Source organism: Alosa sapidissima, chromosome 21, assembly GCF_018492685.1.
Source record: "Alosa sapidissima isolate fAloSap1 chromosome 21, fAloSap1.pri, whole genome shotgun sequence".
Classification (NCBI taxonomy): domain Eukaryota; kingdom Metazoa; phylum Chordata; class Actinopteri; order Clupeiformes; family Clupeidae; genus Alosa; species Alosa sapidissima.
The window spans coordinates 30,352,688-30,364,706 of NC_055977.1; the positions used below are offsets into that span (position 1 = coordinate 30,352,688).

The following is a 12,019-nucleotide window of genomic DNA, read 5'->3' on the forward strand; positions in this document are numbered from 1 at the left end:
AGAATCGCCCATATACCGTATATAGACACATGTAGATTTATTCCGGATGCTGCCATCGAGGTCTGTAACTCTCTAGAGGTGATGTGTGGATTGGCTTTTACCCAATTTATTATCTTTCTGGTGCATCTTGGTCATATAATACTTTTGATGGGCATCCACTGGGTCGTTATCTGTGTGATGGGCATCCTCTGGGTCGTCAGACTGAAGAACTGCCTCTCTGACACTGTGATCAGCAGCACCGGAGCGCCACAGGGAACTGTGCTCTCTCCAGTCCTGTTCACCCTGTACACATCTGACTTCCGCTACAACACCGAGTCATGCCACATGCAGAAGTTTTCTGATGACACTGCAATTGTGGGGTGTATCAGGGACGAGCAAGAGGAGGAGTACAGGAGCCTGGTGGAGGACTTTGTGCAGTGGTGCAAACTCAATCACCTTCAACTAAACACTTCAAAGACCAAGGAGATGGTGGTGGATTTCCGAAGGTCTAAGCCCACTCTGCTACCAGTCCACATTGATGGGGTCAATGTGGAGGTGGTAAGCACCTACAAGTATCTGGGTCTCCACCTGGACAATAAACTGGACTGGTCAACCAACACTGATGCACTCTACAAGAAAGGTCAGAGCAGGCTGTACTTCCTGAGGAGGCTGCGGTCCTTCAATGTGTGCAGCAAGCTCCTCAGGATGTTCTATCAGTCTGTTGTGGCCAGCGCCCTCTTCTATGCAGTAATATGCTGGGGAGGAAGCACAAAGAAGAAGGATGCTGGGCGACTTGACAGGCTGGTAAGGAAGGCTGGCTCTGTAGTGGGAGCTGAACTGGAGTGCATCACTTCAATATCTGACAAAAAGACCCTAAACAAACTGATCAACATCTTGGACAATGAATGTCATCTGCTCTACAGCACTATCAAAAACCAAAAGAGCTTGATCAGCTGGAGACTTCACTCACTGCCATGCACAACTGAAAGGCTGAGGAAGTCATTTGTTCCTAGGGCCATTGAACTGTTCAATGCCTCACTAAAGGGAAGAGGAGAGATAGACTTCTCTGCTTAGTCTGTCTGCCTCTCTACGTCCATGTTTTTTGAGTACTGACTGCCCACTACTGCTTACTACTGTTTTACTACTGTTCTACTATTGTACACAGCCTAATGTTTTCTCTACTGTTTTACTGCTACACTGTTTTTTTCATGCTATATTAGCACACATGATCAATGGCTGCGGTCAGGCTTCTGATACAATACTGAATGAATGAATGGCTATAACCCTATTACCTCAACCTGTTCTTGCACTGAAATAGTTTTTTATTTTACCTTGTTACACTTTACATTACACTTTACTCCCCTATTTGTCTATATTATTTATGCTGGTCTCTAGACCTTACTCTTGCACTGTTGGACTACTTTTTGCACCTTCACCATGACACTCACTCTCTTGAGCACCTTGCCAGGCACACATAACTAAGGACTATGGCTGGACTACTGTTTGCACCTTCACCATGACAGTCACTCCCTTTAGCACATCACCAGTCCCGGCCCTGTCACTACAAGCGTCTTATGCTTGATCACCCTCAAGCACATTGGTCTTTCTTAATTTAACTTATATAGTGTATTTAGTTTTTAGTTTTGTTAGTTTTCTTATCTGTCTTATCTTCTACTGTCTTTATTGTACAGTGGAGTTTAGTTATATGTTTACTTACACTTATGTTTACCACTTCTGCATGTTGTGTGTTATGTCTGTATGCTACCGAGACCCTTGAATTTCCCCTTGAGGATCAATAAAGTATCTATCCATCTATCTATCTATCTATCCACTTCTACATAGTATAGACAGATGGGGCAGTAAACAGTATAAGACATACTGTATAGTGCAGTAGTATTAAGAAAGTGGTATGGTTTACAGTAATGTAAATTAAATAAAAGTATGTGCAATGTATTAACAGTAATATATAAAAAACAGAATAAATATGGATAGAGCCTATTCAGGGCCTACATATATGTACAGTGTAGTAACAGTAACATCAGAGACGGTTCAAGCGGAGCTAGTAATCAAGGATCTTTGGTAACATTATAAGATTAGTAAAGTGTATGTGCAGTACTATGAACCGTATAAGAGCAGCAGAATATGCCGATGTATATGTCTATGCTAGCATGCTAGCATTTTGCTAGTAATGTCCAAATATTTAATATTTCAGGATAGATTTAAGCCCTATGCCTAAATGTGGGGCTATTTTTTCCACGGACTGCTATGCTCCAAAATTGCAAACGTGATCCCATGAAGCGTGTTTTAACAGGAATTGAATGCAATATCACAAATGTTTGGTTCAAAATCGTATTGCAACTGACATAGGAACATAGGAAATGAAATCTTACCAATAAGTTTTGAGAATCCTAGCTGGAAAAGCAGTTATTTTTGGTCACAACAAACCCTGGGAAAATCCTGATGGGACGTGTTAGTCTACTCCACATTATAACTGGTTATGTTGTTAGACAGTACTTCTTCTACAGATCTCACCAAACTTACAGTGTGGAAGTGACTAAAGGGGGACTAGGACAACTACTGTACACACATCACAGCTAACTGGTTTTATTTCATGAGGTCTCTTATTTGTGGTTTCCTTTTTCACTGGCCATGTTTCACATGTGTTTATGGTTGGTTATGTGGTTTATTCAGTTATGCATGAGCTGTCTATATTAGACCAAAGACTGAGAGGGATGGACAGATGAATGTGAGAAGTAAAGAGAAAAGGCTAAAAACTCACTTAGGCAGAATCACATCAGCAACACATTTTAATTCCTTCTTTTACCCTCTTTCTACCACTCAGTTCTTTCTTTTGTTCCCCTTTCTTCTCTCTCAAGGATCCTTAACTTTGATCTCTTCATCTCTCTCTGTCTCAGGCCATTCAGAATCCAGGTGACTTACAGCTGCAGGAGAAGGCCTGGAATGCGGTCTGTCCTCTGGTCGCTAAACTGAAACGCTTCTATGAGTTCTCCCTCCGTCTAGGTAAGTAGAAAGCCATATTTCCCCTGCTCTTCAGCGACTTATCAGTGCAGTGTTAATATATCACAAATGACCTTCACAAGAAGTAATGCGCACACACATACACACACACACACACACACAGAGAGAGAGAGAGAGAGAGAGAAGGTGGTATCAGAAGTAATATTTAGTAGCAGATTAGAACAGGTAGTTCTGAGCTAACAAGAGATACCTTGCCTCACTTCCTTACTACTGATATTTTTGTAGGCGTCACCATGACAACAGTGTCAGCTCTGTAGAAACAGCTATTGAGGCCGTTATTGAGGCCCATCTACAGTGGCCCTGAAGTGCACAACACAACAAATGGGAGACATAACAACAAATAAAAAATGAAATGCAATTCACAAAACACAACAGTAAAAATGAAACCACAACAAAGCAGAAGACACAACAACACTCTTTTCTCAAGTTTTGTTACGCAGCCTGGTCCATGATCACCAACGAGATGCGCATTCATGACAATATGACAATTTCAGTTGCACGGGAGGGTAGGGTTGCCACATCTGATTTGTGAAAATCCGGGACACCCCCCACCCCCCCCCCCCCCCAAAAAATAAATAAAATAAAATAGAATGAATGAATGTGAATATATATATATATGTGCTTTTAATTGTATGCTGTTGAAATTGGCTATATGGTGCATTGTCACTTTAAGGTTGCTCAGTCTAAGCTTTCTCATAAAACCCTTTCACCAGCTCTTGTAAGATACAAGGCTAATCCATAAACTCTAGCCTTGTTTCCTTGTGCCACATTGATAACACAATATGAACAATACTATGCATAATATTGAGTTGTTACAAGCTGTTATAAGTTTCATATTATCAACAATGACACCTGGAACCTGCCAGTCTATCTCTCTCTCTCTGGTGCGCACTCAAGATGCGTTTCCCAATTAATTAGAGTAAGTAGCGTTCAAGTTAGATGCTGCTGCATGATCATCCTTGCATGTAACACGAATTTGGTGCATGTTGACATCGTAAACATTCTCAAAGAGAGAAAAGCAGTTTCTGTTGTAGTCAAAGCAGTTGTTCTGTTGCAGTCACCCAACCGTGCTTAGAGAACCTTTAATGAACCTTCTCTGATCAGGCTATGTGAAAGCAGCCTTTCTTTGTATTAAAAAAATGGATAGTGCATTCATCCAATCAGTGAGAAACTGTTTCTACAGCAGATAAATAAATGTTGTGTTCTCTATGGTTGGGGTTTCAGTTTTTCATTGTGTGCTCTTAGTCAAATACACTCAATGTTAACAGATGGGGTGTCATTCTAAAATGACATCATCAATCTCTAATCACCTGTCTCAGGGGATTTTTTCACAGTAACTTTTCGTCTAAGCTTCCTCCAATGTACGTGACCTTTAAATTAAACATATAACGAGATGCATGCTTTAAGGAAGGTATAAGATGGATTTAAAACATGCTTACAGCTATGTATAGGTTACTTTCTATAAGTGCATCTGACTATGTCTCAGAAACGAAAGTGCAACAGTGTTTATTTATTTATATTATTTATCAAACAATAATCGAACTATTAAACTAATTAAGGAATGCACCACACCGTTTGTTACATTACCTTCTATACGATGAAGGCTATCATCATTTATATGGAGAAAATAGTGACAGACAGACAGAAACAAAGTAACTTGGAAACGTACAATCAACCCATGCAAAAAAGAAACTAGGCCTAAATTAAAGAAATTAGAGAATGCCTTGTTTAGTTTTTACTAAATGAATACTATATAGTCTATTAGCAATACATTTTTCATGAACCTGAACATTAGTAATAAAGTGAAAGACACTGCTCATCTGTCGGTCAGTCGGCAGACCACAGACCAGACAGGCAGAGGGATAATAATAATAATAATACATTTTATTTAAAGGCGCCTTTCTTGGCACTCAAGGACACCGTACATACAAATCTACTGTACTACGTGCAGATTCAAAGTAAAAACCTTTTTTGCACAGACTAGAGTGTGCGGATTTTTCTTATATTTTTTATGAACATGAATATAAAAATAAGGAAGACATGAGAACTTAGGAGAGGATAGGCAGGGGGCCTTCCAAAGAAGGCAGGGAAAGAAGAGAGAGTGAAAGTGAGCCAAATAACAGGTCCTGGTAAATGTTCTACACATAGGCTGATAATAAAATAATGTGGCCTGTTTAGGTGTGTTGAGAGTTGTTCACCTATACCAAATCTCACTCCAAGCTTAATTAAAAAGTTGGCAGATATACAGAGGAGAGGAGAACAATATGATGCAATAAAGGTTGTGGTAGAAGTAAGGGCAAGAATTTAAAATTAGTTTCACCCCGGATCACAATCACATATCAAATATTTCAGAGGAGTGCTAGGCCATTGCAGTGCTAAAGGTACACTATGCAAGATTTTCACCTTTACGAAGCCAATTTGATGGTAAACGAACTTATAATAGGCAAATTGTTCACCTACTGTAGCATAATTACAGTATACAGCAGAGGTGTAGCGACTCTCTACCGAGAAAACCAGCCATGCAACTTCAAAAACGGCCATTGTGAAACATTACCTTGTCAGTAAATATAGCTCTTTGGAGTTTTTGCCTGTTAATCCTTCACCTCCACAACAAAAGCATTGTCATTGTGTACAGGGGGGATAAATCACGAGAAATTTGCGATTTACAACAGGAGAATAAAATATAAATATATTGCGACTCTAGAGGGAGCTCTACAGTCGCCCAAAATACCTAAACCTGCATAGTGTACCTTTAAAGCAGTCACTTGATAACTGAGGCTGTTTCTTCTGTTTCATGGTTCACACAGAGAATGCGTTACGCAGCCTGTTGGAGGCACTCACAAGTCCACCATATGCCCCTATGCAGCATCTAGAGCGGGAGCAGGCACTGGCAAAGCAGTTCGCCGAGATCCTCCATTTCACTCTCAGCTTTGATGAGCTCAAGGTGAGCAGAAAAAACACACATATAGACTTAGCATGCACACAACAGACAACAGAGCCAGAAGACTACAGGAAAGAGGAGGATAGTATAGAAATATCAAAATACATACACACACATCCAGTTGAGTGATTTTCAAATTAGTGGATCTTTCTTTCGGCACAAAGAAAGAATCATCTCAAGCTTGAATCAGGTAGTCAAAGATCAGACTGATTAGTAGACAGGACCACTGAATCGCTTTAGCCAAAGTTGGTGAAGATGACATTGTTACACACATCCTATCAATAAAACTTTCATCTATATTTCAAAACTCATAGAGGATAACAGTTTTAGTTGTGAAAAAAAATGTTTACATTTTTAAATCCCTCTTACAGATGACAAATCCTGCCATTCAGAATGACTTCAGCTACTACAGGAGGACCATCAGTAGGAACCGACTAAACAATCAACAGGTGTGCTGAGTAATTGGCACAGAATAACAGAGATCTGATCTGATGGGGACTGCAGAAAACCCTAACCCTGACAGATGTGTCTTTGTGATAAGCATGTTGAGATCCAAGACAATTTTCCATAACAATGATAATATTATGATGACTAGCTCATACAGTTCATACAGCTTTGGTCCTCATTAAGCAGTGCAAGCCTAAGATCTAATGTGTGAATTCTATACTATATTCTAACATGTGAGTTGATCTTGCAATTATTGTTATAAATGTCTGACAGCTGGAGGCTGAGAATGAGGTGAACAATGAGATGGCCAATCGAATGTCCCTGTTTTATGCTGAAGCTACACCCATGCTGAAGACGCTGAGCAATGCCACAACCAAGTTTGTGTCGGAGGTGAGATTGAGTCTCCTGTTAGACTCAGACATCCTGATACTTGGTGCACTTGGCGCAGAGTCTGCTCCCACGTATCTTAATGCTATCATGAAGGATTATGCTCCCCCTCAGTTGCTGTGTTCCTCCAATGAATGTCAGGCAGTACCGTATACACACAGTAATCTAGATTATTCTCATTTACAGTGCACCCGGAAAGTTTTCTACATTTTGTTATGTTTCAGACTCTTACAGCCTACAGAAGGACAACCATCAGTGCAGCACTCCACCAATCAGGCCTTTATGTTAGAGTTGCCAGACGGAAGCCATTTTTTATCGCTAGGTCACTTCCCGGAAACGTTACAGGCAACACTTCTCAGGTGCTGAAGGGGAAAATGAAAAAGTTGAAGAAAAAGATATTGCTATTAAAGAATTAGATATTAAAGTCATGGAAACGGAATGTCACTTTGGTACTCTATTGCAAGCATCATAACAAAGGGTATGGGGCAGTTCCAGCGTTATGGATGTGACAATTGGACTCATATTGGTAAACAAAATGCCTTAGAGTGGGGGCAAAATTAGTATCAGTGAATTAATTTGCATTAACTTTTAATGCAACCTCTGTCCTCTGAATACTGAGAAATCCTCAAATTTCATATAATCAATTTCATCCTAAGAATACAAGGCATTTTATCAGCGTTATGGACGTGACATGAAATGGACACACTTTTGTGAGAGATTACAGGTTTTCTACAAACTCTGTGAATTTTGAAGGAAACTGCCGAAACTATGATATATGTAGCATGAAAGAGACTTGAATGAACACAAAAAGTGTGTTTTTGTAACTATGCGTCATTTTCGTAATGCATTATGTAGGAAAAACTGGCGTTATGGATGTGACTGTTTCACGTTATGGATGTGACGTGTCTGAACCAGTCCTCGACAAACTACATAAAACACGTAATTAAGTAGTGAATTTTGATATGAAACAATTGAAATAGTAATCATGAAAAACTAGCGATGAAATTATTGCTTCCTCAGTGCCCACTAAGAGACACAGGAAGAATCAGGACAACTAGTAATTTAAAATATAAAAAATACATTTATTTTTTTCTTTTACCGTCATCAATTTTGGTCAGTGATTCCCCGGTTACTGAAACACCAGGGAACATGAAACTTGGCGGCCACTCTCTTAAATAACTAGCCCTACCTGAACCGTTGCACCCAAGATGACAAAATATTTACAGTATGTTAGTCTCAAGAGCCCGCATCAACCTAACCCATACCCACTCATTTGTGATTTGCACACATAAAGTACATGTGCACACACACACACACACACACACACACACACACACACACACACGCACAGTCGCACACAGACAGGCAAGCACACACACATGCACACACACAGACACACACACACACACACACACACACACACACACACACACACACTTATAAACAAAAGCAAACTCACATATGCACACACTCATTTACATGCACATGAGTTGCAGGAGTAGGAAATGGAGACAAATTGACAAGCGTGATTTATTTTTGCGAAGAGAATATGCAGGACTGAGAGACGGTCATATTTTGTACCGCTATGCGGTACATCTAGTTTATTGCTGCCGTTACTTATGTTACTCTGTGGGTATTAGCTACAGAGGACCTGACACTTCAAATGCTGGCATATCGCGTCACATTTAAAATTAAACTGTGTTAAGCAGACGTGAACGGCAGGCTGAACAGATCTGCAACAAAAGGAGGTTGCTATGTTAACTCCAGCTGCAAAGTCAGCCATCTTCACCAGCTAACACGATAATCCAGTTACTGTACAACAACAGTATGACAGTTACAGGAAGATAATCGCTCAGATTTTCGTTATTAGGCCACTTGAAAATAGGCTATGGCTAGGCTAATCACTGGAGGTATTTTAATATTATGTTTGTTTTGCTAATGGTTAGGCAAGGCCTCCCTTATCAACCTAATAATCTTTGAAATGTCAATTGTAAACACTAAGGTGAAATGCGTTGAAACTGACATGCCACCAGAACAGACGTTTTATAGGCTTTGAGGTATAATAAAGTCTCCAGTCTTGTAAATTCACATTATGTAACATCCATAACGTCACATCCATAACGCACCATTAAAGGTTTTAAAAGCAAGAAAGTGGCACAATTTGGTCATCACACTTTACATTGATATAAATCAGCTTTGCACAGACACTATGGACATTGTCGCATCAACACTGTATGTGTAGCATAAACTTTTCCTATAAAACGTTATGGATGTGACATGGCCATGGAACTTGCTGACTTAAAAACAAAAGCCTTACAAATGTAAGGAGTTGTGCACTTAAAGGCAAGATGAGCATAGACATTGCTCTACCATTCCCTTGTCAATCTGGAATTTGTCAAATGGCACAATTTGTTTGAACCTTGGGTCCATTTATCCACTTTTTAAATATGTATATGTCATTAATGATGTAAAAAGAGTGTAATTCTCCATCAAATTCAATCAGATCAGTTACAAACAATAAAATATAGACCTAAATGAAGATTTTAACAACAGTTCTATTTGCATATGCACAACTTTTTTTTTCCATGGTAAGGATGACCTTTGCATGGAATTGCCTATGCCTATGAATACTTGTGTAAAGGGATATGTCAATCTTTTTTATTTTTTTTATAAATTTACAAAACAGTTTAAACACCCTTTTTGTGGATTATTGTAGTATTTTGTGTAGCCAAAATGTGGAAAACTTGAAAGGGTCTGAAAACTTTCCGGGTGCAATGTATTGTTTTCTCAATGATGGAATGAGCTATCAAGTACTACCAGAGCAGGAGCATCCCTGTCTATCTTCAAAAGTAGAAGACCCAAGTCTTCTGAGAGTAACTCCCCTAACACATCTCCTAGACACATCTAACAGACACACCTAACATAGTGTGTCTGTTAGGATGGTGGTAGTGTGTAGTGCCTAATGAGCCGGGCTAGCATACAGCCAGAAAAAAAGTTGTGGGTTAGATTTTAGAGGTTATCAATACAATGGTCACAGTATACTGTGTACTTTTTGTTTCAGAACAAGACACTGCCCATTGAAGACACAACAGATTGCCTGAGCACTATGGCATGTGTGTGTCGTGTCATGTTGGAGACTCCGTGCGTATTTCCACCCACTTTTTCCTTCTCTTTGGTGTATATCCTCGCTATCAAATTGTAGAGCTACAATGCCCCACATGCTGATGAATGTAATCTGTATATCAGAGCATACAACAACAGGTTTAAAAGCTAATTTTAAAAGAATCCAGCATCCATTCATTGTCCATCACGGTAACACTTTATTTTAATGTGTCGCTGTTACAGTGTACCTACCTAATTAGGTACAGTGGTACAACCTGTGTAACAACATGTACTATCAGGTACTATCATTGTACTTGCATTATGTATTTGTGGGTACCTACATATAGTTGTTACATTGTAATACTGAGTGCTTTTACAAAACTTTGCCAATTTGTCTAAATTTTCATCAGAGGCAAAGAGCTGACCTGAGACCTGCTGGATGGGGTAAATCTGGTCATGATAGATTTGATATACAAATCATTCTTAGCTCCAGTCAAGGCCTCATTGTCTTCAGTGTACATGTAACAGCTGTGCTGCTACAACCTTGTTACTCTTTGATACAGTGGAATAAACCTATTAAGTGTACCAGTTAATTACTTACAGTACATGTACATATGACATGTATGTTGTGTTGTGTCTTCGATGTCTTGGAACAGGTCTACTAATTCACTACATAGTCTAATATCAACTGTGTTGGTTATTGCTCTTTGATACAGTGGCACAAAGCCATTAAAATGAAGTGTACCAGTTAAGTACTTACAATTACATATTACATGTATGTTGTGTCATTGGTGTCTTGGAACATGTCTGCCATTACCCTACATACTGTAGTACATGTATCAACTGTGTTGGTACACATTTATTACTATTTTGATACAGTGGAATAAACCCATTAAAATAAAGTGTACCAGTTAAGTACTTACATTACCAGTTAAGTACATACATATTATATACATCCTGTCAATGATGTCATGCATCCTGTAATTGATGTGTTGAAACATGTCTGCTGTTACACCACACAGTACATGTGAATTAGTAGACCTGCTCCAAGACATCGAAGACATAACATATCAAAGAGTAACAAGGTTGTAGCAGCACAGGTTGGAGCTAAGAATGGTTTGTATATCTATCATGACCAGATTTACCCCATCCAGCAGGTCTCAGGTCAGCTCTTTGCCTCTGATTAAAATTTAGACAAATTGGCAAAGTTTTGTAAAAGCACTCAGTATTACAATGTAACAACTATATGTAGGTACCCACAAATACATAATGCAAGTACAATGATAGTACCTGATAGTACATGTTGTTACACAGGTTGTACCACTGTACCTAATTAGGTAGGTACACTGTAACAGCGACACATTAAAATAAAGTGTTACCTCTATCACTAATGTACTTAGATTTCCCCCCACCAAGTCTATTCAAAAAGTAATCTGACAGTGTGCTTAGAACAATGCTAGTATCATGTACTAACATGTGTGCTCTACTCTGTCTGTTATGGATTGTGTATGTGTGTGTGTGTTTAGTGAGTATCGATGCCGCTTTACCAACACAGACACCATGCTCTTCTGCATGCGGGTTATGGTGGGCGTCATCATTCTTTATGACCACGTCCATCCAGTGGGCGCCTTCGCTAAGACCTCCAAGATTGATGTAAGAGATACCTCCTTCTTAAAAAAAAATTAAAAAAAATAATAAAAAAAATAAAAAATAAATAAATAAATATATATATATATATATATACACACACACATGCAGAGTATCAATGTTGGTTTTCTTGCACATTTGAATATGTGTGTCTTCAAATCAAAACTATGAAGTACACAAGTAAAGAGTGCAAATTAATCTCCTGTTTTTAGACTGCTAAAACATTTGCATAATACGGCCTTAAACCCCTGGGTGCTTGTGTTAGTCATTAATATGATCTTGAGACATCTGGGCTGGTTTCCCAACAACTGTCCTTATGGTTACGAGCTTTCTGTACAAGTGATTCTATGAATGTTAAATTTCATTTATTAATTTCTACACACTTGTCCCACTTAAGCATGTAGTGTCAACATGTGCTCCTTGCTTTAAACTAGTACTCACCTGGCTGTGTAGTGTGTATACACTGCTGAAATTAGG

General features: G+C 39.1%; 2 protein-coding genes across 5 annotated transcripts in view; one reads left to right on the forward strand and one right to left on the reverse strand.

The window, feature by feature from the left end:
* fam49al (family with sequence similarity 49 member A, like) overlaps positions 1 to 12,019 on the forward strand; it is a 49,121-nt gene that overhangs the window by 34,220 nt on the left and 2,882 nt on the right. For all 4 annotated transcript variants that reach the window (XM_042075960.1, XM_042075962.1, XM_042075959.1 and 1 more), the window contains 6 exons: positions 2,895 to 3,000; positions 5,826 to 5,962; positions 6,331 to 6,408; positions 6,680 to 6,796; positions 9,855 to 9,934; positions 11,422 to 11,548. In XM_042075960.1, the coding sequence (XP_041931894.1) occupies positions 2,895 to 3,000; positions 5,826 to 5,962; positions 6,331 to 6,408; positions 6,680 to 6,796; positions 9,855 to 9,934; positions 11,422 to 11,548 (645 nt within the window). The remainder of the gene's footprint in view (positions 1 to 2,894; positions 3,001 to 5,825; positions 5,963 to 6,330; positions 6,409 to 6,679; positions 6,797 to 9,854; positions 9,935 to 11,421; positions 11,549 to 12,019) is intronic.
* Positions 11,452 to 12,019, reverse strand: part of trit1 (tRNA isopentenyltransferase 1) — a 47,829-nt gene continuing 47,261 nt past the window's right edge. Inside the window, exon 12 of the mRNA XM_042075952.1 lies at positions 11,452 to 11,565. The gene's annotated coding sequence lies outside the window, so the exon portion shown is untranslated. The remainder of the gene's footprint in view (positions 11,566 to 12,019) is intronic.